Source organism: Protopterus annectens, chromosome 4.part1 (genome assembly GCF_019279795.1).
Source record: "Protopterus annectens isolate FY-2018-M chromosome 4.part1, PAN1.0, whole genome shotgun sequence".
NCBI classification, from domain to species: domain Eukaryota; kingdom Metazoa; phylum Chordata; order Ceratodontiformes; family Protopteridae; genus Protopterus; species Protopterus annectens.
Genome location: NC_056734.1, coordinates 147242648 through 147270086, shown reverse-complemented (window position 1 = coordinate 147270086; position 27439 = coordinate 147242648). Strand labels below are relative to the sequence as shown.

Sequence of the window (27439 nt, the reverse complement as noted above, 5' to 3'; positions counted from 1 at the left end):
TACCTAAAATTTTATATACTAATTACTAATTTCCTTCCAGCAGTATTAGACTCACACACACCTCTTTCCTAGAATCCAGTCTGGTTTTGCACTGAGCAAAGTCTGTGACGTTACCAGACTCGCCACCTCAAGATCGCTGCACCTCTTAGGTTGTGAAAAAAGACATGTGATAATTTTCCTATCGGCTCTCCTACAATGTTTCCTTGCTCATTGCAAGCACTTCTCTTCCCGTTCTACACGTTCTACTCAGCAAACTTAGGTAGTCACCACAACCTGTTCTTAAAATGAGCACTTTTGTTCTTTAGTCATACTTTAAGAACTTCATCTGATGGAGAAAATAACCCTGTCACAGCCAATGATTGTAGAACCACTGCAGATATCGAGGAAAACCTACCATCAAACACTTGAGGACATTCAAAAAATATATTCTCACAGAACAGCAGCACAGTTTCTGATCAAGGCTACCACAATAATTGGAATTAATTTGTAACCAGTAAAATATCAACTAAGACTGAAATTTTTACAGACATAAAATGCACTTCTGAAAATGTTGCCTACACCTTACTAATCCTCCTCACCCTCATAAAATAAAAGTGCTCAATCCAGATATACTGAATTAGCGGAATAGTTCAAAAGCTGCATAACTACCAAAATTATAAAAACAGTTAGTATGAACCTTCTACCTGACTAAAGGTAGCCCGCAAGGATCAGTCATTAGTCTGTTACTATTTTCCATGATCTGTGACTGTCCATGGGAACTACCACAATTACACTGCATATGATATGCAGAGGACATTGTCACATATGTGGTACACAAATTTCCATTTCTTAAAAAAGAACCTACTACAGAAAAACTTCACATCCCTCTGGAACTAGCTAGCAGTAAATAAATCAATCAATGTCCAATAAAATACTATACTACTCTCTAGCAGAGGTATCCCACACACAATTTGCATATTCATATCTACAGAAATGGGTGCATGAGCAGTGTATGCAAAATGTGCCTCTGCTGCCAGACAGCTGCAGAAATATCCCTAATACACATTAGAATTCATTATATATTGAAGTTATTTAGGTAAGAAATATATTTCTGTGTATAATTCTAATAATTACCATTCAACCCAGACTGATGCAGAATTTACCTACCGCACTTAATGAAATGTACCCAAACTTAGGTTTTGTTGTTATAGGTAAACTGTACTAGTCACTGATATATCCTCCACTGCTCATGACCGATGGGCGATTAGTACAGCTAGTGAAAAAAGTAAAATTTACAAGGGAGACCTGAAACATCAAAATGAGACAGGAACATTATTTTCAAGAGAAACAAAAATTCTAAAAATATTAATTTGACCTTGGCTGTTCCACAAATAACATCTAGGAAGAAGCACCATATAAGAAGTTAAGGAACATTAATGGGGTTTTATTATTAGGCAATAATCCTGTTTATTGTTGTACAATACTAAGGTAAACATATACAGTTATTGTCAAAACAAAGTACAAAATGTTAGGGATGGCAGTTTCCACAGCCTCAGAGAGGTCATACTTTTAAAGTAAACAATACTAAATACTTAAACTTAGCTCTTTGGTGTAGAGGAATGAAGCCCTGATTACAATCCAGTCAATCACATGGCATGCAGTGTATTGGCTGGTGACAACTGTCTGTTCTGCTAAGCTGTGGGCCATTTGCAGCTTTCATGTTGTGCATTTGGGCATGTGTAGTCTTATGCAGGTCCTAAAATATGTGAGCTTACCCATTAATCACAGAGGGAGGGAAATTAGGACTATACAAGAAAAATGCTGACAGATGCCTAGATAGCAGATTCCATGACAGTCTCTTCCCACACTGATCGACTGCAGGAGGGTGTATGGCTAGCAGATGCATGTATATGAGGCGATTCATTATAATCCACTATCAACAAACATTCTAACTACCCACAACACAACATTCAGATGTACATATGAATAAACTCACCGGGTGAGTGTGTCAATACGAACTCCATACTTTACTTCTGCTTCTTTGCCCATCTTGATGGCAAACTCCTTATCAACAAGCAGCACGAATGAAACTGCACCACTGTCTTGTTTCATGTACATTATAAAGGAATCTTTCACTACCAACCACCTACAGAAAAACAAATTGTGTGATTCCAGTCACTATTTAAATTTATGCAGGAAGATGTTAAAAATAAATAAATAAAACATTCTATTGTCAGCATGTTAAAAATTCAGCAAAGCCAGGTTAAAGTCAATTTTTCTCCGTGTAAATCAGAATCAAGTCTTAAGCATTATGTTAAGTTTTAAAATTAGAGCAAACAAGAAGGCTTAGGATTCAAACATCTGCATGAATGCAAAATGGACTTCAGCCACGTTTTCAAGAGCATGCCCAAGAATGCAAGTTTATGCTGATTATATACTTAATGAACACAAATTCAAATAGCAGATACTCAAAATGTAATAACTAAATTACAGGTAGAACAAATGCAATAAAGCCACACAAGAAAGCAGTCCTGGAGCAGCAGACTGCAAAAGAACCATGTTAAAATTTTCTTTACACCAGTATTGAAACCTAAGTTGATCGATTTCAAATCTCAAAAAGCATACTAGAAAATATATTTGTAGAAAATTAATTCAGTTACTTGCTGTAGATAAAATAAAATGGTCTATATACAATCACGTGAGCAAACAAGGGGCATTTAGCCTCAAATATTCAGCAAGATACATCATCACAAGCCTCCTGTGGTAGGAGAGTACGCCTCAGGGCACAAACAATAATAACAGATGCACCTGTACCAACCATCTTCTCAATTCCACATCAACTACATCTTGGTGATCAGAAATGGTAAGAATTCCTCCTATGGCTTTCTTCCCACCCATATTCATTATACCCCATTAACAAAGCAAAGTGCCAATCATCATTTCCCACAGAACACTCACTCAATTCAGGAAGCTAAAACATCAACTGCAGATTGGTATATGCATAAAAAACTGCACAAAAAGCCATCTCAACAGATTTCCAAAGCACTACTGGTGGCAGAAACCATGCCTGCACAAAAAAACTGCTCAGAAAAAGCATCTCTGCAGATTCCCAAATACAGCTCACACTGCTGCAGATCTTAATTCTCTGTCAGCCATCTGCCAACAACATGAAAGCGCTGCTACTATTAGGATGTAGTAAGATTCATATTTATAAAACTCTGCAAAGTCCTCTGATGAAAGCAACTTCTACGGGTAGTCCATTTGGTCATACAGAGAACTACATTATCCCACATTCAGCTGAAGTGTCCTGCACATTAGAAATGCAGTCATGTTTTCATTGTCAAAATAAAAGAAAATGACAACGCAACAAAGACCAGGCAACTAAAGGAGGTGCCACAAAATCTGTCCATTCAGTCACCTAAATAAATGATTAACACATACTCCCTTGTGATGCTTGGTACTTAGTCACATGATCACTTTTTATTGGAAATTTACTTTTTATCATCAAATCAATCTTGCTGCTTTGATAAAGTACATCACCACATTTTCCATAGGGATATAAACAAGGAGCTGCCCAAATGAACCTTAAAGTAGGATACTTCACTTACACAGTAAAACATGCAATTCACAATACAAGAAGATGACATAAAATAGTTAAGAGAACAGCAAATATACTACCAAAATTGACAGACCTGGATCAGTGTGGTTTTGTGGAATGGGGATAGACATTTGACAATATAAATACAACAATAATGATTCAGAGAAGGGTTCAGAGCATTAAAAAAAAAACACCATGTCTGTCTGTTTGTTTGGATGGGGAGAAAACATTCAATATGGTCTGATAGGACTTTATGTGTAGAACAATGAACACATTTGCATTTCCCACTAAAATAGAGTAAATTTGGAGAATATACGAAGGTTCAGACACACGGATAAAGGTGAGAAGGGTACTAACACAAACAGAGCTTATCTAGGGAACCAGACAGTAATCACCTCTTTCCTTTGATTATATGCCTTACATCTGAAGCTGTTAGCAAGAAAAATATGGATTCACCAACCCAGGCAACAGCTGGTGTGGCAATCAAAAGAAAACGGTCCTGCTTAATAGACCCAGAATAGGATAACCTCAAAGAAGGTTAGATTACAAAATAAATGAAGATAAAAAGTCAATATCAGGAAATGTTCTGCCTATGCATGAGTTAATTTACCAGTACGCACTTATGGAGACATGCCAAAATAAAATACTTGGGGACACAGTTTAACAAAAACTCTGTCATGGTAGCTAAATACACGAGATGAAATTAAGCAGAAAATAAGAAAACATATTAAGACTGGAAGGTTATGATCATGGATTTGGACAGTAAGATGCCATCAATAAAACATTTTTCCTTTCCTTTGGTTATATATGTATGCCAGGCATATTTTTATCAGTCAGATGAAGTTATGAATGACTTAAAAAGGAACAGGGTTTATCTAGGAAGGGAATAGAGCAACTAATTCTCCCTGCAGAGCAAAAAGGCATAAGGACTACCAAATTTGACGTTGTATTTTAAGGCCACACAACTGAGGTCCATATATGTATGCAAATATATATACATATATATGTGTATATATATATATATATATATATATATATATATATATATATATATATGACTGAAGTGAAAAAGGGTGACAGCAGTACAAAGATAGAATATACAACAGAGAGAAATATTCTGGACTTAAAAATATTCTGGACTTAAGACATTAAGGAAACAGTACTAATCATGCAATATATTACTTCCATAAAGTAGCACAATTTGTTATACAGACTACAGCTGTGTGGAGCAGGAGCAGAGAGATTATTCTAATACGGATATACAATATTAAATGCACACAAATTAAGCAAGAGCTGGTTGGAAATAAATGGATGAAATTAAGGGAAAAGGAACATCAGGAGGGAAAGTAATAGTGTTTGAGGAAGCTACGCAAGTACTTAACTTGCAGTTTAGGGATTGTCCCCCATATTAGGGACTGATAACACAGTATAGAGAGAGACCAGGAAAGAGGCATAATAAATGAAAGGCCAGCCTCTCTGGATTTTTTAGTGAATACAAGAGCTGTTACAGTGATCAAAAAGGGATAAGTGCGATGTATTTGTAATCAATTATTGCAGCTTAGAACAGACTGGAAACAGTGAATAGACACATTATGAAGGAACAATAGGCAGACATTTGTATTGCATGCAAGTATACAACAAAGACCAGACAGTTTAGAATACTTGAGTGGAAATATTTGCACAACGTGGAAATGTCTGCAGAAGTGTTTTTATACAAGAATATTCTCCAAAGGATGTTCTCCAGATGGTGAGAAGATGATAAAGATGTAACAGCCAAATGAAAGGAAACTGAGCGAATGTTTTTGGGGAATGTATAAACTTGAGTTATTTTAAAAACTCTTTAAAGAATGCTTTTATACAAACGCTAGGGGGGTAAAAATTGTAGTCAGTCAGGATATAACATCTTTGAGTTGGAGTTCAGGGTTAGAAGAACCAAGACATAGTAAGACTTTATTAAAATGAATGATTGTGGCAACAAATAAAGCAACAACTAAACAGAAATTAAAGGCTAAAACAAGTTATGATGTAGCCTCACTGTAAAAGATATTAAATAAATGGAGGTGAAATCTTTAGAAGAGGAAGAGAGTGATGTGCATAAAAATAAATTTGGATCAATTAATGTGCAATGTGGAGGGTTGTTAGGTCCTGACAATATGAAGGCAGTATGTAAAAACTATTATTGAAAGTATGAGGAAAAATATATAATGCAAGATGACAATGCAAATTTTTCTTGGCATTTTTATTACACGTTCATACAAAGTACTTGGCAATCAGTCTGCAGACCATCTGAAGTATAGCCAAAACAAAAACTAATCAAAAGTTCCCTCAAGAATCAAGGAGGGCAAGACAAGATAGATTAGTGTGGTGGTGGTGGTGGTGGGGGGATTTGAGTCTGCCCATCCAATTATCTAGGCTTATCTTGAAGGTGGCAAGGGGGCTACTCTGATTGACATGTAGTGGAAGTTTGTTCCCGAGCTAAGAAATACATTATAATATGACTCGACCACACCGATGTGTCTCCTTTATCTGCTGACAAAGATTGACTTCTTTCAAAAGGCTACAGTTTTGCAAAGGAATAGGTGGTCAAATAGGATTGGACCTTTCATGACTCAAAAGGCTAGACACGTCTCCACAAACGAGACTGAATATAAATAAAAACCTGCCAGGCTCTCCTGATTTTTAAGGCCGCTGATCCTTTTAGTTATGAATCTTTAATATCTCTCATGTTGGGTGACATGTTTAGACAAAAATCCATTATATTCAATAATGGGTCTGACAAGATACGAGTAAAAGAGAATTAAAACTTCTTTGATTTTGTGGAGATGCCTTTGGAAAACAGATTGGTCAGAAAAAAGGCTTTCTGAATTACTGTGGAAATAAGATGGTCAAAGTAAGAAATTATTCGACAAGAGTGCCTATATCCCTTAGAACACTGTCTGATTGCTGGGATACATTAATTTGAAACCATTGTACTTGCAGTAGTTATGGTCTAACTCATGTTGCAGCAATTGTGAGTCAGTTAAAGAAAGAGCACCACCACCACCCAGTTTACATTATTCTGCAAACTTAATTAACCATAGGCTAAGAGTGCTGGCCTGAAGGCCTGAAAATGTATACCAATAGGAGAGGGCGTAAAACTGAGCCCTCTGGTACACCACTGGTAACCTTTTTGCTTTCAGAAGAGGCAGCTTCAACTCTAATGACTTGAGTGTCCAGGGCTGGCAGATTTTCAATGTCCAAATTAATGAATAATGAGATAATGCAATCCATAGGTTTACATATGAGGCTATGTTTTCCAGGCTTCAGGAATGAAAAACGTAGAGACACTTATATTAAGGGGTTCAAAAAGACAATATCTGGCACTTATAATCACTCAGGCTGGTATGTTATTAAAAGAGATGAATGGCAGATTATTAGTTTTTTGAGACGCTGACAGAATTTGTTCCACAGTAATTAAATGGGATGGTAGGGACTGCGGAACCTGTGGAATAGCTATAACTGTGGGTGGAGTAAAATCTGTACTAAATTTGTTAGCTAGAATATTAGCTGCTTCGTTTGAGTCAGTGTGTGCAAGAATTATTGTGGGGAAATTCTGAACATTGTTGGTTGTTGGCTTTTAACTTCCTGACATAGTTAAAAGAACGATTTACCATTATCTTTGGTTTTACTGACTATTTTAATTTTATACTCAGCTTTGAGCTTCCTAAAAGTTCCCTTAAGCCAATGAAAGTAAAACTTCTTTGTTAGTTTACTTAAGTGTGCTTTTAATGTACGTAGAATGAGACCTCATATAAGCATTAAGTAGTATATTTCTCTTGTTATACAATTCACTTATACATGTATTCCACCACAGAGCTGTTTTTTTTTTAATTTCTTGTTATATTTGGTGCAGATAGGGACTGCCTTATCAATATAACTATTTAAGTTGGAGTAGAAGTTAGAGGCATAGGTAGCAGCTTTAACAAGGGGATCGTTCAGAGGATAACTGAAGCAGAATTTAAGTCATTAAGTAACTAAAGAGGGTTTGCTTTCAAGAAGTCCCTAAACATGGAGCTGTTTAGACAGCAAATATCAATAGTCAAAGGAAAAGTTCACTAAATTATATCTAATTTAACATGGCATAATGATACATACATATGCAGCTGTGCAACAAGTGGTCATGTGTGTGAGGACTAGATCAAGAATAATTAGGCTCCTATTAGGATGGCTATTTGCAACAGAGAGTTAGCATTTATAATGTCAATGAAGCAGTGGACATGTCAAGCCACTGGTACTGTTGTTTAGCTAGTTTATTGATGGAAAATTAAAGTTGCCCAGTAGTGAGGTATTGCATTTAATGGGAATTTCAGGCAAAGCATTAAGATAATTATGCTCAGATGAGGATAGAGTGGGTGTCCTCTAACTTGCTAGGAGGTGGTAATTTGTCTTCTTTATGGTGATATGGCCCTCTAGGAGCTCAAATGTGATATCCTATGGAACCTGTTGTGAGGAGATGATATCCTTAAATACTGATACTTCCCACAACTGACAGTAAGTCCAAAGACGTAATAGGCATTAGACACGGGAATGCAGAGGGTACTTTCATTGTCCTGAAACCATGTTTCTGTAACTACACAAATATGAATTTGTTCACATCACAGAAGAGCCTCAAGATAGGGCATTTTTTTCTTGAGACTCCTGGCACTCAGTAAAGTACCATTACTTTGTCCCAAATTAGACTTTACTAGGTTGGAATGTCCATCAGGTGGACTCTGCTGCACCCATAGTGCCTTTTTTAGGCAAAGGCTTTAGATAGAATGTGAAAGCCTTGATAAGAGAGGTGCAGATCATCCGTGGTAAGGCAGGAAGACTTGTCAGCCATCTCATCCCAAGCTGACACATACTGGATCCCTCTAGAATGATGACAATTACATAGTCAATTATTAACGTCAATTATCATGACTTTGAATACCAGCATCATTGGGGGTGATGGTAAAATACCATTCAAAACCAGTGTCTTTCCTACATTAGACATTACTAATGCATGTGGACTCATGTTGCATGTTAAAGTGTGAAGGATAAATAAGCCCGTTTGAAAATCTAGTTAGAGAAGTACTGACATTAAAATATTGTTAATTGACTTAGTTAGTTGTGCTGCGAGGAAGTACAGTTTGCAGTTGTAAAAGAGCTGTGAACCAAACAGACCAACTGCCCAAATGTGAAGAGAATTTCCAGATCCAAATAAAGCACATCGGTCACAAAATTAAATTTTAGTAGTAGTGTATAGATAGATGCAAGAAATTCCAAGAATATGTCTGCAGTAAAAAATGTGCACGTGAAGACAGACCACAAAATCCTTATAGAGCATATTTAGCAAGTTTTCGTACAAGATACCTCAGAATACAGAGGATAAACTAAGCAAGAACTACATATGTTGAGTAGGACACAATTACTGAAGAAGCATCAGTAACTGTTAGAAGTACAACTACAGACTCTTTGGGGCAAGGCAGTAATTACAAATGATAGAAGAAAAAATATAAGAACTCCATAAATGTATTGATGATGACTAAAAATGCAGTTACTGAAAGATATTACAATAAATGCTCCATCTAAAGAAATCCCAATCCCTCTGCATCACACACTCCAGAGACCTGAACCTCATTACCACAATCAACAGAATAAGCTGGAGGGACAGGTTCATAACCCAGAGACTGCCCATGCTATGGAATACACTTGCCATATATGTCAAACAGAGCTCCTCATTGGCCCTCTTCAAGAGAAATCTTGATGAGTGGATGGGAAACAGAAAATTCACCCCGGGGATCACTCCAGTAACTCTATTATACAGAGGCACTGGGAACTAAAGTCGGGTGGCACGATGCCAGGGTAATCCTATGGGCTAGGCTTGTAAAAGCTCCAGGGCCGTTAGCCTAGTACACACCTATGAAGCTATGAGGCTGGCCTGGGCAAAATTACTTAGAAAGGAACAAAAACAGTATTATTCTCCGGGAAGAAATAGTTTGTGTATATGATTCTATACTCAAGATAAAATATTTCCTAACGAACTACACATGTATATATGCTTGAAGACACATGAAATGTACATAGAAATAGTTGACTGCAAAGAAAGATTAAGAGATGGAAATGGCTCCCTAATAAAATGCCGGGACACAACAGCTTGTCTTGAAACAATGGAAAAAAAGACTGAAAATACAAGAGAAGAATGAATATCTTTCAAACTTTTTTTTTTTTTTTTTTGCAGTGGAACAAGCCAACCCCTAGCTTTGAACTTATATATATACATACATATATATATATATATATATATATATATATACATACATGCCAACTTCGAGACTGCCATACCTCAAAGAAAAGGGAATATTCCAAGAAATAGAGTCTCAGACATGACGCATTCAAGTTTGGATTTTTGGTCATTCAGTCTCCATAGACTTGCAATGGCAACTCCCAGAATTATTTCAAATGGTTACAGATAGAATGTGTTGGCAAGAAATATTGACTTGGAACAAATAGTCGGTGTTGATAATACCAAGACTGAAAATTAGCATTTATTAAAATGTATTTTGAATGTGTATGAAAAGATGGTGTTTGATATAAAACACATTACATGCTCATTGTAACAATAACATAATGCTTATAAAATGAATACATTTTATAACTTAGAAAAAAGAGGTTGCTGTACATGGAGTATATACATCTATAAATATATGTCCAGGAAGTAACAGGTCATGTCATATATTTTATAAACAGTCTATTAATACCTCATGGAGGATGGCAACCCATTCTCAGTGGTTATTTTGATAATGCAGTATTCTGACAAACATATGGAAGTTAACATTCTTAGCTAAATAAATGTATGGGGGGATGAAAGCATGCACATATTCCATTTATACAACCCCACCCCCCAAAAGTTTCAGTTAACGGTATATTACTACAGGAGAATATAAATATTTTGAGGATTTAAAAGGATTCTCTGTCGGCCAATCAGCTTTAAAAAGGTTTCAATTTAAAACACAAAAGCAAAACTGCTTTCTTCTGCCTTTCCAACCATAGCCAACACAAGTTACATTGCCCAGCACCAATGAAGAATGAGTTTATCAGTATCAGCTACATAGCAACACAGCTACAGAATGTGTTCATCTGCTACAGCAGTAAAATGACATCTTACAAACCAAAGATAGTGTAAAGTTTTGCAAACACCATTACTCAAAATGGGCTTTCATATTAGTTAAATGCATCAGAAAAGTTCACTTTTTTCACATCACTTGTCAATCACAGTGTGTGTGTGAAGGGAAATTATATTTCATTGTATTATACAATACTTGTCACTTATACAGTTAAAGAATTGGAAATGGACCTTTTTGACCATCGATAGCAGACTTTCCCTTGGCCACAACAGTTTAGACCTGGAATTCTGTGTCCTCCAGAACGTTTCATCACCAATCCTTCCCTGTAGTAAGACACAAGGTAACAGTTGCAAAGTCAACAAAAAGGCATACGCCTATGCAAAAAGCACATGCTTTCTTATGAAAAAATGTACATTACTGTCATCAGGCATTGTGTTAAGAAATATATCTGAATAATTTAATATAAAGTGAAAAGTGACAATTATGGTCTGAACTCCTTCAAATACCTTTCAAGATGCAGTTGATAAAAGTCACCTTGGCAGATGACTCTAGTAAGGTATTAAAGGGCCATATTAATGGTGGACTACTCAACCTACAAGATGGCTACAGATGGCCAATACTACCAAGGATAAAAATGGATTTGGTGAACAATTCCATTAAATGTCTGATTCTGATGTTGAAGTATTAGTTATTTTCTGCATCTCTAGGACTCGTGAGTCCACAAAAGATTCCTGACCATTTGTATATATAAAGCAGATTATTCTGGATATGTTCATCATAAGATTTGCTTTGGTCAAGCTATGTAAATAACAAATGCTGGCACTCACAGTGGATAACAGCTCTTATGTATAGTAAACAAAACATCTGGTTACAAGTCATGAAAGTCAAAAACATACAATGCAATGCTGAATACAAAACCTAGCTGCTTCACATGCCATGCAATAAGCCATTTGTTACAGCTGCTTTCACTTCCCCACTTGGTGATAAAACGGTGGTCACACTTTCCAGATAATACAAGGAATATGCTAAAACAGCTAAAAGCCAAAAGGACCACTGAAATCACTAACTTTACTTGTTGTCTGGGGTATAGATGTAACTGAGTACATGGAGATGACCAACATCTGGTTGAGAGGAAGAGGTATGAGGGTATGTAGTACAGCCAAGATGAGGTGGGCAATAACAGACTGGCTTTTCTTACCCATAAACACACACATCCTATGACAAACAACCCTGGTCACTAAAAAACTGTAACACTGCACACAAGAAAGCTATCTGATTACAGTTCCTGACAAGTGCCAGACCTTGGGAACAAAGCACTGAGGCCCTAACAGATAGGTAACAGCATCCTGAACTCAGTAGTGAAAACTGTGACTGGTGCTCTGTCACTCAACACACAAGAAGCTAATGGTACCATGGTAAATGGAACACTCAACACACAAGAAGATGATGATAGCAGGGTAAATGGAATATCTTGCCATTAGGTGGCATCAAACAACAGTAAACAACAAACACAACAAAACAAGTACTTTGCAGTGTTTTGTTACAAACTGCTAGAAGTTCTTAAGTTTGTTGGTGTGCAGAAGATATCAGAGAGGCAAAAGGCACATTTTTCTGTCTTTAAACCATTCTAGTGTTACAATGTTAAAAAAAACATTGACTCTGGATTAAATATCTTAAATACAAACATTAAAACTTACAAGCCCTTTGGTCCAAGGTCATGGATGAAAGACATCTGACTGACTTCAAGGAATTCCAACTATAAAGAAAGAATAGACTTTAATAATCATCCATAACAGATATCAATAGACATCCTAAGCTACCAACAGTGCAAAATAAACACTCATGTCAGAGTACTTTTCTAGCGATCTTTTAATCTTCTCATTACACTCCATTGGTCAGTATATTAATGTTAATAGTAACAGTGGCAGTCTGGTCTGCTGCACAAATAATTAGGCGTATGCTGTCTGTACTGTGGACCAAATACACATCCTTGGCTCTAACCAAACCACTCAAGCAGCAGTGTGCACACATCAAGGTGAAGACATACATATGGTGATGTAAGTGTCTATGTCAGCCAACAAGGGGAGGGACATAAAAAAAACATCCAATGCTTGTACTGTAAATGAGGTTTCTTAAGAGGTGGGAATACTAGGCATATCCACAGCCTGCAGACAATGAAGAAGGCTCTGGTGTGAAGAGGGCTGAAGCTGCAGCTTCAATCCATAAGGTTGAAGGTGCTCCTGACCTTCAGACCTATTGAAGGTAGAAACCAGGGGTAGGGAGCTAACAACCTCCACAGCTGCCTGGATGATGGCTCCCTACAGTTATGAGTTCCCTTTGGTCTGTAAAAGGCTGTAACAACATGAGAACAAACTGACTCGTCATGTGGGCAGGGTCTGATGGCTGGCAGGCATAGGGGGCACATATAAAAACAGAAAATGTCATCCCATGTTAATTGTAATTATATCAATAACTGTCATCCAACTTTTGTATGATTGAATACATCTGGCTTTCTTTGTGTCCTGCACAGTATTCAAATTACCAAGAGTGACTCATTATATGGAATATTCTTATTTGCTTATTAACTACAAATGAAATTATTTGATATTTCAGTCTGATACATAATGAAGCTAAGGAATAGGTATATAACAGTTTGAACCATCAGTGACTCTAAACACAGTACTTAATGTAATACCTCTCAGTTATGAATCTGAATGGTAGGAATGATACTCAAAAATAGAAATATGCTGTACTAAGAAACTAAATTTAAGGTCATGCCAGTAACACACATGGGAAAAAAAGTTATGCAAACAAAATCTCAAATACTGTAGTGATGCAGAGTTAAGGATGTTGCCTCCCAGCTTAGTTCTCCTGCTCAAGTCTCAGCTGAGGTATGTTCTGTGCAGACACTAAACTCTTTATTGGCACTCTTCAAAAATCTACCTTGCAGGTATGTCATCTGTACATGATTTTTATATAAATAAATACATACATGTAATGTATATATACTGGGACTGATATGTGCCCCATTAAGGATAAGTTTTTACGCTTTGCACACACTGAGTGATGGGATAGGATCTGGCTCCCACACAACTCTACTAGTCAAGAGAATGAATGAAAATAGCAAACAAAGTAAACAAACTAAAGTAAATCAGCAGCCTAAAAATAAAAATGATATTTTGTCCAACCACATTGTCAGCCCTAATTTACAATGTGCACACATCAGGTTTATGACAAAATATGGAAGATAATACAAAAATTGAGAAAAGTACAGTTGTGTACACTTACCATAAATGTAGATGTTTGAGTGTATTCACTGTTGCAGTCATTACATTTGGGTAATCTACTGGCAGGTTGCCCTCAGTCGGCCTTGATTAACAAAGTCTTGGGTCCTGCATCGGTTCATAGGTTCATAGGTTCATACTAGGCTATCTGCCCGAGGGCATTTACAAGCCTAGCCCATAGTTTTGTGGCTTACGCCACCCCTTTAGTATGGGGAACTATACCCATTATTTTGCTGTGCCTCTGTTGAGCAGTGACACTGAGGTAATCCCTGGGGTATATCTGCGATCTCCCATCCATTGGTCAAGATTTCTCTTGAACAAGGCCAGCGAGGTGCTCTGCCTCACATATACTGGGATTTTATTCCACAGCATAGGGAGTCTTTGGGTGATGAATCTATCCCTCCAGCACGTCCTATTAATAGCCGTGTCGAGGTTTAAGTCTCCCGCCTTGTGGCTCTGACGGATCTAGATTTTTGAGGTGAAGCATATTCATCAAATCTGGGTTTGACATGGCCTTGTATGTTAGGCAAAGGTCACCTCTGAGCAAGCGGTGCGACTGAATAGAGCTGGAGTTCTTTCAGTCGGGCAGCATAGGACAGATGTTTGAGACCCTTTATCCTTTTGGTGAGGAACTTTTGTGGCCTCTCCAGCTGCTGCAAGTGTCGGGTCAGATACATTCAATGGGGCATTGTACTCAGTCATTGGTCTGATGAGTGATGAGTATAGGGAGACTATGACCTCCCTTGATCTAGATGAGAATCCCTTCATGATAAGGTGGGCAATGTAGAAGGTCTTCCTAACTACTTTAGCTACATGGGTGTCGAATGACAGACTACTATCAACCTGGGTCCCCAGGTCCCTGATAACTTCTTCTGTACTCAGTGGATTGCCACCTATTTGGTAGCTAGGGGTAACCTTGTTTTTCCCGAAGGGTATGACTATGCATTTTTGGCATTTAACTTTAGGCCATGGCTCTGGCACCAGTTATCCGCTTCTGTGAGACCCTTCTGAAGGATATCTGTGTCAGATGTGTTTTCTACTATGGCCCAGTTTGCAGTCATCTGCAAACTTTGTCAGCCATAACCCTCCTGTGTTTGCTTGTACTTGGAAAAGTAGATGCCAAACAAGAGTGGGCCCAGGACTGAGCCCTGTGGTACACCACTTGTGACAGGCTTTGAGTCTGACATGGCGCCAGCAACTCTGACCCTGTGGGTTCTGTCACTCAGCCAGTTTGCAACCCATCTTGTGATGTATGGGTTAACATTTAAGCTGATGAGTTTTTCACTGATACCCGAGTGGGGTATTGTATCAAAGGCCTTCGCCAGATCGAGGTAGGCTGTATGGACTGCCTTTCCGTCATCAATGGCTTTGGTGACTGTTTCAAAAGTCAACCAAGTTTAGAAGGCATGATCTGCCTTTGACAAAGCCAAACTGGGATGGATCCAAAGTCTGCAAATTCCCTATGTCTTTATTTATGAGGTCCATTATGATCCTCTCCATGGCTTTGCAGATAAGGCTTGTCAAGCTAATGGGCCGGTAATTTCCAGGGTCGGTGGAGGCACCGCCTTTGTGAAGTGGGACCACAGTTGCAGTGCGCCATTCCCTGGAGTGTATCCAGAGGTAAGACTATGATTAAACAGCTGTCCTAGCTGTGGGTTTAATTCCTCGTTGAGTTCGTGGAGCACACAGCCGGGGACACCATCAGGTCCCATGGATGCTGTGTTTTTGCTTTGGAGAGCAGTTCTCACTTGGGCGTTGGAGATGTTTGGGGGCTGCAATCGCTTGGTATAGATATCTCTCCTTTTGGGAGAAGTTTGCACTGAACCTGTCAGCCAGTATGTTGGCAATGTCTGTAGGATCAGTAATCTTCACATCATTTTGAACTAGTTCTGAGCATATCTGGGAGTTTCCTCCCAGGTTTCTAACATAGCTAAAGAAGGCCTTATGATTGTCTTTTGAGTCTTTAGCTATTTTTCTCTCAAAATTTGCTTTGGATGATTTTATGAGAGCTCTTAGTTTTTTACTTATAGTGATCAAGGGTGTCTTACCTTTTAAGGATTTTGCTCTATCTTGTAGTAGCTTCCTCCTTTTGTTGTAGAGTTTGTTTATGATGAGATCAAGTATGTTTTCTCCTCTTGTGGGGATGGTGACTAGTTGTTCCATGGCATTTGAGTTTATGAATTCCAGGAACTTTTGGGCTAGGGTGTTTGGGCTTGAGTAGTGTTCCCAGTCTATATTAGGGTAATTGAAGTCACCTAGTATGATGGTGTTTGGTGATACATTTATCCCCTCTAGTGTTTTCAGGAAGGCCATGTGAGGTTCCTGAGTTTGTGAGGGTGGCCTGTAACATGCTACAATTTGCAGAGCAGTCTTGCCTATGGTTAATTGCACCTGGATGGTCTCCGATGCATCGTGCGTTGCCACCAGTCTTGAGGTGTGGGTGTCTTTGATGAATATGGATACCCCCTCCTTTCTTGGTATTGTCCGGATTTTGGGGCCGGAACGCATGATAAGAGGTAAAACCTGATAGTGCTGGGGTGCTCTCAGGAGCCTTGAACCAGGTTTCTGTCACTGCACAGACATCGATGTTCTCCATACTGAGAAGGGCCTCCAGTGCGTGCATTTTGAGATTTAGACTTCTGGCATTGAGCAGCATTACCCTTAGTTTTTTCCTTTCTTGTGTTCTAGGGTGGTAGGTTTAGAATTTGAGCCTTGCCTAAAAAAGGGACTATGGGGGTGGCAAGAGGCTTTGCCAATATCCGAATCCCAGGGTGACAGGTGCAAGCCGTCCCTTGCGAAGCAGCGTGGCTTGTCCAGCATGTCATCCCAGGCAGACAGACATTGGATCCCCTTTGAATGACACCAGAGTTTAAGCCAATTGTTAAAGCTGATCATCTTATCTCTGTATTGTGGCATCATTCTTGGTGAAGGTAGGATACTGCTCAAGGTCAGGGTCATACCTGCCTGGGCTACATAATCAGAGAGCTCCTCAATGTCTCTTTTCATGTAGTCCAAGGAGGTACGCCTCAGGTCGGTCACACAAACGTGGACAATGACTGAGTCATATTTGTACCTGCTGTTGAGAGACCTGAGTGCTTGCGTTATGTGGCGGATTCTAGCCCGACAGGCAGCTTACTGTGACCTTCTCCTTACTCAGTCTGGTGAGCGGGACGTCAGTGTGTCTGACTATGGAGTCACCAATGACTAGTGTGTCTGGCATTGTGTTTGGCCTTAAGGGCTGTGACCGTTTGACACTCTGACTGTGAGGTCTATGTGTTGCAGGTGTTGTGTTCTGAGGTGGTGGTTGTTTGGGTGTCTGCTTTGGTGGCCTCTGCTGTTTTGGTAGATTTTTGATCAGAGCCGAGTATGTCTTTGTGTGTTTATGTGTATGATTTGAGGTTGTGATGGTACTATGTGAGACTGGGTCTATAGTGTGTGTGGTAACCTTCTCCTCCTGACTGGTCTTGCCAGTCCTATGTTGAGAGAGCTCAGCCTCCAGTTTGGCCGTATAGTTGCATCTCTCGCATGTATTTGTGTTTTGTGGGAGGAGGAGAGGGTTGTCTGTGTACATGAGGCAATTGTAACATTGCCTCAATATTCCCAGGTTCACCAACTGAGCAGGAGAGGACACTAGCAACTGATCCCTTGACATGCTAGAAGGACTAGACAAAAAAACTTTAAAAGAGATTCCGGGGGACGTGAGTGACCGAGAAATGGGGGTTTGCCTTTTTGGGGTGCTATCTATAAGAGTGCCGTATCAAGGTAATAAGTACTGTAGGAGCAAGTGCTAGATTTAACAGATAGAGAAAAGTCTACTTGGAGTCAAGTAGAGATGATCTTTTTAGAAATTAGAGAAAGTGCTAGTAACAGGGATGCTTAAAGGTAAGATTGAAAAGAATGCACTCTGCAGTGTGCACTAGAGAAGTTAGATATGAAAGTAGGTAACTTGAGTTTTACCTGTTTAAAAAGTTAAGGTTTAGTGGAGAGTTACTATCTTTAAAACAGCAAGATGGACTGAAAGGGGTGGTTACTTTTGTATTTTGGTACTATGAAATACTGTAGGATGGCCAATAAATTTAAATAATTGAAGGGGTGGGATTTCAAAAGTGATGGTTTTGTGATTACTCACATAAGCCAGTGAAAGTAGAGAGAAATGAGATATATGGTCAGATTAACATAAGAGGCAGGCAACTAGAAAGACAGTGGTATTTAACAAGACAACTTAAATGGGTGGGAGGGAGGGGAAAAATTCTGCCTGACTCAGAACAGAGAGAGCTGTGGTCTCTTTTGAAGTTTTAATATGCTGTTAAACAGAATGCAAGCAAAACACAAGGTAAAGAAAACAAACTACAGTATTCAAAATATAGAAAGGCAATACAGAAATACAAAAAATAACAGCAAACTAACCTTTCCTTCACAGCAAAGTGTAGCAGAGTCTGGATGAGCCTTTCTTCCATGACGTCAGGTTGTCAGGGGTAGAAAACATGCAGCTGACACCACTACATTAGTTTTTTTTGCCCAGATGTCAGGTGCTCCCCAAATGGGGAGCAAATAAAATTAACAACACAAAAAATATACCTCCAACCAAAAGCAAATACACCAAAAGGGCTTTTAAGCATAGTGAAAGAAAGTAGACGTATAGCCAGAGAAAAATAGGGGGCTGGAGGGAGGGTAACCAGGATTGCAACAGTGAATACACTCGAACATCTACATTTATGGTAAGTGTACACGACTGTACTATGTTCTTCGTGTTTCACTGTTGCAGTCATTACATTTGGGTAGATTCCCAAAGCTAAGGTTGGGTGGAGGGAATTATACAGCATTAGGACCAGCTATAAGGCCCTGCAGGACAGCTATGTCTGTGCTCTCCCATTTGCATGTCAACATGTTGAAAATCCGTGGTTCCAGCTTCCATTCGTGAGGGTCCATGAGATTTCTGCTTAGTTCGTCTGCCAGAGTATTCAGCTTTCCTGGCATGAATTGAGCTTGTATTTGTACTTGATAGGTCAAGGCCATGTTCCACAATGCCATTGCTAGTCTGCAAAGGGGGTGGTGTTGTCCATCTTTATCAGTAATTGCCCTGGATGAAGGTAGTCCTTGAAGGCTGTCAGTGCATTCTGTACAGCTAGCATTTCGTTTTGATTAATATGAAGGTGCATTTGATTTGGGATCCATTTGCCCTGAATGCACTTCCCTGCCAGATGAGCCCCCCAAGCATAGTCTGATGCATCTGTAGTTAGGGTTTGGGTGGCAGGGGGTGGTGTGAATGACAGTCCCTTATTTTGGTGGCAGGCCTCTGCCAGGGTTTTTGTGGCCACCTGTTTGAAGTAAGTAATCAAATGAATTTGCTTTTCTGGCGCAAGGAAAGCCATCTGGGCAGTTGTATTCAAGCTTGCACCCAGGAATGTAATTTTTGAGAGGGCACCAGTTGTGATTTCTTTTCGTTTATAGTGTACCCTAGACAAGTTAGAGCCCTTTTTACAAATGCCAGATGTTTTAGAAGAATGTCTGTTTTCTGCCTGAATTAGACAATCGTCCAGGAATGGATATATTTGACTATTTCTTTGTCTGCAAAATGCAATTACTGGTGCCAGGCACTTTGTAAAGACCCTGGGCGCAGTAGATAAGCCAAAGGGCAGTGCAGAGAACTGGTGATGCAAGTAGCCTGCTTTGAAATGGAGGTATCTTCTGCAGGATTCCCTGATTGGGATATGCAGGTAAGCCTCTTATATCTAGAGTTGCCAACCAGGCATTTTGCCTAGCATAGGAAGTAACTGTTGAAGAGTCAGCATCTTGAATTTTGGGATGTCCAGAAAGGTGTTTAGAGTAGGTAAGTCCAGAATTGGACGCCATGATTGGTCTTTTCTGGGTACCAGGAAAAGTCTTGAATAGAAACCTTGTCCCCTTTTCTCTTCTGGTACTACCTGTTCATGAGTAAAAGTACTTATTTCTGGGCCTCTGCCTACTGATTTGGGGGCAGGTCTGGCCATCCATTTGGAATTGGCAACGTATGGAAATGAAATCTGTATCCCTGGGCTACTATATTTAAAACCCATTTGTCCTGGGTTATAAGTTGCCAATTTCTTGCATGAAGAGCCAGTTTTCCCCCCAAAGGGGTGGCTAAAAGGTAAGTGCTTGGTAAGTGTAAAGGGACGTCATTGAGACTGCTTACCATAGGGAGGCGTCTTGTTGTTTCCAGATTTGTAAGAGGAGGCACCCCCCATTGGTTTGTTCTGAAAGTCCCTTGGGACTGAAACCTGGTGCCTTTGGAATGTCTGGGTTTGACTTGAGTGGCTCTCAAAGGAACTGGAAAGGACCAGTTCTTAGTAGGCCAGTGCCTACTAAATCCTGGAGGTTGCACTTGTAAGAAATCTTTCACAGTTTGCATAGATTTAGCTTTATATTCCATCTTTTTTAGAACTTCTTCAGCATTACTACCAAAGAGATGGTCCTGTTGTAAAGGAGCATCCAACAATTTTACGTTAACATGATCATGCAGAGTTTGCTCTTTGAGCCAAGCTTGCCTTCTTAGCACAGACCCAGTTACAGCAGCCCTGCAAGAGGCCTCCAAAGAATCAAAACCGCATTGCAAAGTACGTTTTCCAACCTGTTCAGCTGAATGCAATAGATCCTGTCAAACTTTATTTTCCACACAGTCAGAAATTAACATTTTCTGTTTAAGCATTCCCATGATATGCTGTTGAGATTTTAGCATATGAAACTGACAGTTTAAAGCCCTGATTGCCAAGGTTGCAGAAGTGTAAACCTTCTTACCCAATCAATCCTAGATTTTTAGCAGTAGAAGCCTTAATGCCCTTGGGACCCCGTGAAATGGTTTCAGGATCCGCAACAGGATTTTTGAAAAGGAATTTGTATGAGTCAGGAACCCTGTAGTATCTGTCTGGCTTACAAGGAGCCGGAGGCAGAGAATCAGGAGCCATACTAGATTCTGAATAAACATTATCAACAATGTCTAGAACAGGAGGTATAGACAAAGGCCTATGCTGAGGAGGAAGAAGAAAATCCCTAAGTCTCTTTTTAGATTCATAAAAATCCTGACTTTCCCAGTGGAAATGTTCCCTTAAGGTATGTAAAGTTTCCCCAAATGTGCAGAGTAGCCGGCCCTGACGCACAACCTTCAATGAAGGTACGCCCATTCAAGCATGTCTCCACACAGAAGACGCTCTTGCTGAGAATCGAATAGGACAACATCTTACTGTGAGGTCTGAAAATCAGAGAGACTCTGCATCCCTTATCTATTACGCTTGATGCCATCATGCCTAATGCTTTAGCATCATTGGGTGTGACAGCTGCAACAGAATCTTTCATAATCCTCAGAATAAGGATATGCTTCCATTGGCTTTTTGGGCAGCAAAGCTTTGTTTGACACTGGGAAGAGAGACAAGTCACATCTGTGCTCTGTTTCCTTCAGCAAATAATACATCAAGAACTCAGCTGCAATACCATGCAACATGGCCATTTAGGTTTAACTGACATATCATTCAATATCTTCCAACAAATCAGTCTATAATGAACCACCTGGGAAAACATTTGTGTTACCATACTCATCACAGTAGTAGATCATGTAAGATCACTGTTGAATACTGTTCATGACCAGGGCAATTACTCACAGGTAGACAAATGCCCAGACAGCACAACTCAAAGAACTCTATATAAAAAAAATATATATATATCTTGGCATGAGCTGGCTCCTCCTGAACACCATGACATATGCCTGCACCTTGTGCAAAAAAAAAAAAAAAAAAAGAGAGAGAGAGAGAATAAAGGTTAGTTGGCCCACACCTCCTGTTCATTTCTGCCAGTGGTAAAGGTATGTCCTGTGAAGGGGTGTCCTCTATGATTTAATATTCTTTTGTTATTTAGTAGAAAGAGTACTAGAAGTGTTACAGTTATGCTCTATTTTTTGCAGATAGTTACAAATGCATTTACTGCCCCACTAATGGCTGTAGGTTTTCCATAAGCTATGCTGGGTAAACAATCACCCTCTAGATTTCTTCCTCTCACCGTTACCTCATCCATTTGCAAAGGATGTGTTCTTTGCATTGGACCCAGCCTCTTCTGTTGGGAGGGGAGGATAGCACTGTGCTTCGAAAAGGTGTGGCTAGAACACAAAGTGACTGCTTCTCAAGTGTTCTGAGCACATATGTGCTTAAAAAAAGTTGCCGAAGTGGCAGCTGTTCTGGAGAAATGTGGCTTTTCCTGCTTCTGTAATTTTTTTCATGCCTCTTTTATGCAAAGCACGACTGAATATGCCAACAATTTGCAAGCAGCATGTTTTGTCAAAAGTTTGCCCCCCTTCTCTAGGCTGAATGCCACAAACAGTTGTTTTTGTGTGAAGCTTTTTGCCCTGTGTAGGTACTGCCTAGATGGTCTCTGTACATTAAAGTGTAAAATCTTTTCATTATTACTTTGAGGACTGAGAAGAACCAAGTAGCTGCACAGCTTGAGTAAGGAAAAACTGCAAAATTACCTTACGCATTAAAGAGGTACTGGTTTTAAGACTAATCCTGTCGCTGGGAACAAAGCAAAAGTGCTCCTTGAACATTAGAGCTTACAAATCACCAATCCTCCAAGCATTTGTAATTGCCATGAAAATGTCCATTTTCCATTATAGATATTTCAGTGAGGCAGAACTGCTGGCTGAAAGGTGTCAAGGTCAGTTTTTCTAGGCAAAAGCTGAGGTCTCAGCATGGCATAACAGTCTTCAGAAGACAAAGGTGAGTATCCCTTTAAGAAACTGCTTCTCTAGAAAATGACTGGTCAAGGATGGATGCAAAGGGGAAGCATTATGAAATAGCAGCAACATATTTTAAGTAAAACAGCCCAGATAACACACATATGAAAGCACCAGAGTCCCAACTGTGGGATGCTGGTCCTCCCTTCTACATCACATAAGGAATCTTTTATTATTTTCTCAGGTACAACTTTGTGTGAGGTTCCTGGCCCATCATCAACAGCACTCTGACAATTGCTTAAAAGGAATACATGTCAAATAATCTAGATCATCAATGCGAGACCCTGCAGATTCAAATTTACCAGGGTGCCACATATCTGCATAAACAGTTCTGTGTTCGGGCAGCTACATCATAATTCTGTTTGTGCCTTACACTAATTGGGAGAATCAGTGCTATCTAGGCCAATACAGAACCACCAAAATCATTCTAGGTTTCTGCAGAGCAGCATGCTCAAATGAACAGGCTATTATGTGGAAAAAAGGTAGTATCTACTGACCATGTCCTCTTGCATGGGAATATTTTAAAGAATCAAGAAAGGTGACCTTCTGTAAAGGTCAAAAGGCCTATGGCCTCCATCCACCATTTCATCGGGCTTTGAAAGATAGCTCCGTTTAGATGCCACTTGTAGATGCTTTTCAAAGTTCTGCTCCAGGTTTCCACTGTCTGAAGCTCATACAGGACCATAGCACTAGCCCTCAAGTGTACTATGATAACCTGCACACAGGATACGAGTGGGTGCCCCCTGATTGGCTAGTTATATAAGGTACAAGTTGGTGCCCCCTTAACTGGCTATTTATCCCATGGTCTTGTCTACGACTAAAGTCTTCTGGCATCTACATAAGCTGAAGGGATTTGACAACAAGAATGAGCACAAACATCTTTAAGTGAAATCCATCTTTTCTGCATCCTGAGTTCACCTGAAGAAGCACCACAAGCTCTTTCTAGTATGTCAGTTGCCAGGCTTTGGTTTTGTGCATGTGAGGGAGAAAGTTATAACACTGTCCCACCCCAAAGAGGCCCACCAGATGAGAATCTTCATTTTCTAATGGGACCAGGCTTTCAAGTACCACTGTACCTTCTGCATGAAGAGATTTCTACACACGCCATCAGAAAAATGGATGCCATGAACCCCAGGATGTAGAGATGTTCCTTCTTAATTGTGAAAGTTCTTGAAGCTTGCTTGCGTAATAAATCCTCTAGTAATGATACCTTCTCTCTGTGTAGGAATGCCTTGCATTCCACTGTGTCAAGGGTGACAACAAAGAGACAAAGGATATGCTGGGTATCAGAATGGACAAGGACTGAGGGAGAATCACATTTTCAGCAGACAGTGCAGTGTAAACTTTAGCTTCTCCTGCAGTTCCTCCTCTTCTTAGTGCAGATAAATGTGAATGCCTCTGGTCCTCATGAATACTACAGCTGATGCCATGCATTTTATAAATACACTGATATCAGTAGGTACCTCACAAAATAAAAATATAAACTAAGTGGTGCAACCACCTTGAATTTGAGGAACCTCCTGTGATCCCAGCATACTGGAACCTGTAGATAGGCACCTCTGAGTTCCACAGTGACCATGATTGACCCTTTACTTGGGTACCAGAAAGATAAGGATAGAGCTCAGCCCCCCTGCTCCCTTAGTAGTTGGAGAAGGGATATGGCTAACTCCATTTAGTCCACTGGAATAAAAAGCATTCCCAAGAATGGAAAGAGGGACATGAATCTGGTCCTGTACCCTGAAAAGATTATGCTGAAAACCACACTCTCCAAAGTAACTCTGAACTAAATGTCTCAGAAGAGACACAGCCAATCCAGAAATAGCAGAGTGTAAAGGAGGAAGGATATGGGTGAGTGTAGGGGGAATTTGGAATCTAGCGGAGTCAACCCTGCTCAGAACTTCAACATACCCTATACTTTTTGCTCTACTATTTCAGGTTTGTAAATGCCTTTTTGTTCTGGCTTGCTGACAAATACTGGCACCTGTAAAAGGGCAGTCTCTTGAAGGATGACTCTGACGATCTCGGGATTAGAGGGTGGAATAGCTGTTTTACTTTCTCCTCTCTCTTTGCAGTGTCTGTTTTTTTTTTAAGATTTTGCAGGTCAGAGGGATGAAAAGGAAGTTTTTTTGTCAAGGGGGTGCTAAGCAGTTGCACTTGTTGAAATCTGGCAAAAGTTTGCCTCTTCAGCCAAGCATGCTTTATTTCAGACCCCAGCAAAACCATCCAAAATGCTGCACCATATCCACATTTCATCCTACTATTTCCCAGGCTCCCTAATGAAAGTCAAATGGTTTTCTGATCAAGTCACAAAACAGTGATCACCAGAAGTGACAACATATTGGACGTTGTCATCACCAACATGGGCGACCGGTGTTCTACACCTGAGGTCAAACCCTCGCTGATTAGATCAGACCATAAACTAATCATAATAATCTGGATAGCCACATTCCGCCCCACCCCCAATCAAGGAAACCACCGTGAAAAACTTTTCAAAAGCAAACTTCACGTTACTTAAGACCGAGGTGGAAAGGTCACAGCCCCCATGCTAAAGGACAATGCTGTCTAAGCTGCTGAATCCCTCACAAAGGCACTCTATGAGCACCTGCAAGAATGCATGGATTGTGTTATCCCAAGCAAAACCAAGACTCAATCCTCCAAGAAAAGGAAACCAGTCTGGTGCACCCCTGCCATAAACAAGCTATACAATAGAAGCAGTACACTAGTGCAGAAAAGAGTAAAATCCCAAGAAGGAGAGACATCCATGATCAGTATCAGCAAGAAATTATAATCCCTCATAAAATCATCCAAGGCTAGCTTCGAAAGAAAAATTGCCAAGGACTCCAAAGATAGCCACAAAGCATTTTTTAGCTATGTCAAGAACCTAAGTGTAAAATCTCAGACCTGCTCTGAGTTAGTGCAGAATGGCACAAAATACACTGAACAGACTGATATTGCCAATATTCTGGCAGACAGGTTTAGTGCAAACTTCACCCCCCCCCACCCCCTAAAGGGCCCATAACCATACCAGAAGAATGTAGTGCTCCGGCAATCACTGGCACACAGGTTAAAACAGACCTATCCAAAGCCAAAAATACAGCTTCAATGGGACCAGATGGTGTTGCAAGCTGCGTCTTACACAAGCTCCAAAATAAACTAACCCCTCACCTAAACACACTGTTCAAACTCAGCCTCTCTACAGGCTACGTATCCACAGAGTGGCACACAGCAACAGTTATCCCGCTCCACAAAGGTGGAGCCACAACGGACCCCGGGAACTATCGCCCTATAAGCCAGACTAGCCTGGTCTGCAAGGCTATGGAGCGCATCACCATGGAATTCATTAACAGAGACATTGGGAACTTTCAAACATTGGACCCTACCCAGTTTGGCTTTGTTAAGGGCAGATCATGCCTCCTAAACCTGGTGGACTTCTTTGAAACAGTTACCAAGGCTTTAGGCAAGGAAAAAGAGGTCCACACAGCCTACCTAGACCTTGCAAAGGCTTTCGACACCATTCCCCATTCTGGTATTATAGACAAGCTCACCAGCCTGAACATAAATCCCTACGTCATGAGATGGTTTGACAATTGGCTCATGGATAGAACCTACACAGTGAGAGTTGCAGGCTCTATGTCCGACTCTAAACCAGTTACAAGTGGCGTCCCTCAAGGCTCAGTCTTGGGAGCCCTCCTGTTCAATATATAATTCTCAGAGGTACAGACAAGCACAGGAGGACTATGGCTGACCAAGTTTGCAGACGACTGTAAAATGGGGGCCATAACTGACTCTCCAGCTGATACAGACATCCTCCAGAAGGGTCTCACTGAGACGGATACCTGGTGTCAAAATCATGGCCTCAAGCTAAATGCCAAGAAGTGTATAGTCATCCCCTTTGGAAAAAACAAAGTACCTGCAGACTACCACATAGGTGGTAGTCCCCTAAATACAGAAAATGTAATAAGAGATCTGGGGACCCAAGTAGATCACAATCTCTCCTTTGATAATCATATTGCAAAAATGGTTAGAAAATCCTTCTACATGGCCCACCTAATCACAAAGGGGTTCGCATCTAGAACAAAAGAGATTACTGTGCCTCTCTACTCATCACTCATCATACCCATCATAGAGTACAACGCCCCATTTGGGATGTACCTTACAAGACAACTGCAACAGCTGGAAAGACCACAGAAGTACCTCACCAAGAGGATTACTGGCCTCAGACGTAAGCCCTATGCAGCCCGACTGAAGAAACTCCAGCTGTACTCTGTTGCATACCGCTTACTCAGAGGTGATCGCTACCTGACATACAAGGCCATGTCCAACCCAGAATTGATGGACATGCTCCACCTAAAAAAAAAAAACAAATCCCCAAGAGCCACACTCTCTAGGGATCTAAACCTCATCACAACGATAAAGAGGATGTGCTAGAGGGATAGATTCCTGTCCCAGAGACTTCCCATGCTTTGGAACAGGATTACAATCTACATTAGGCAGAGCGCCTCACTAACACTCTTTAAGAGAAACCTTGACAAGTATATGGGAAACAGAAAATTTACCCTGGGGATCACTATAGTGGCTCTGCTGGACCGAGGCACAGGGAACTAATCTAAGGGGGTGGTGAAAGCCAACACATTCTGGCTAGGCTTATAGATGCCCTCGGGCAGATAGCCTAGTACTTACCTATAAATCTAAAACC

At 40.2% G+C, this 27439-nt stretch overlaps 1 protein-coding gene across 1 annotated transcript in view; it reads right to left on the bottom strand.

The window, feature by feature from the left end:
- The window catches only part of PLD1 (phospholipase D1), a 1505857-nt gene that overhangs the window by 978442 nt on the left and 499976 nt on the right, over window positions 1-27439 (bottom strand). Inside the window, exons 7-9 of the mRNA XM_044070047.1 lie at window positions 12402-12460; window positions 10935-11027; window positions 1976-2125 (exon numbers count right to left, since the gene is read on the bottom strand). Of these exons, the coding sequence (XP_043925982.1) occupies window positions 1976-2125; window positions 10935-11027; window positions 12402-12460 (302 nt within the window). The remainder of the gene's footprint in view (window positions 1-1975; window positions 2126-10934; window positions 11028-12401; window positions 12461-27439) is intronic.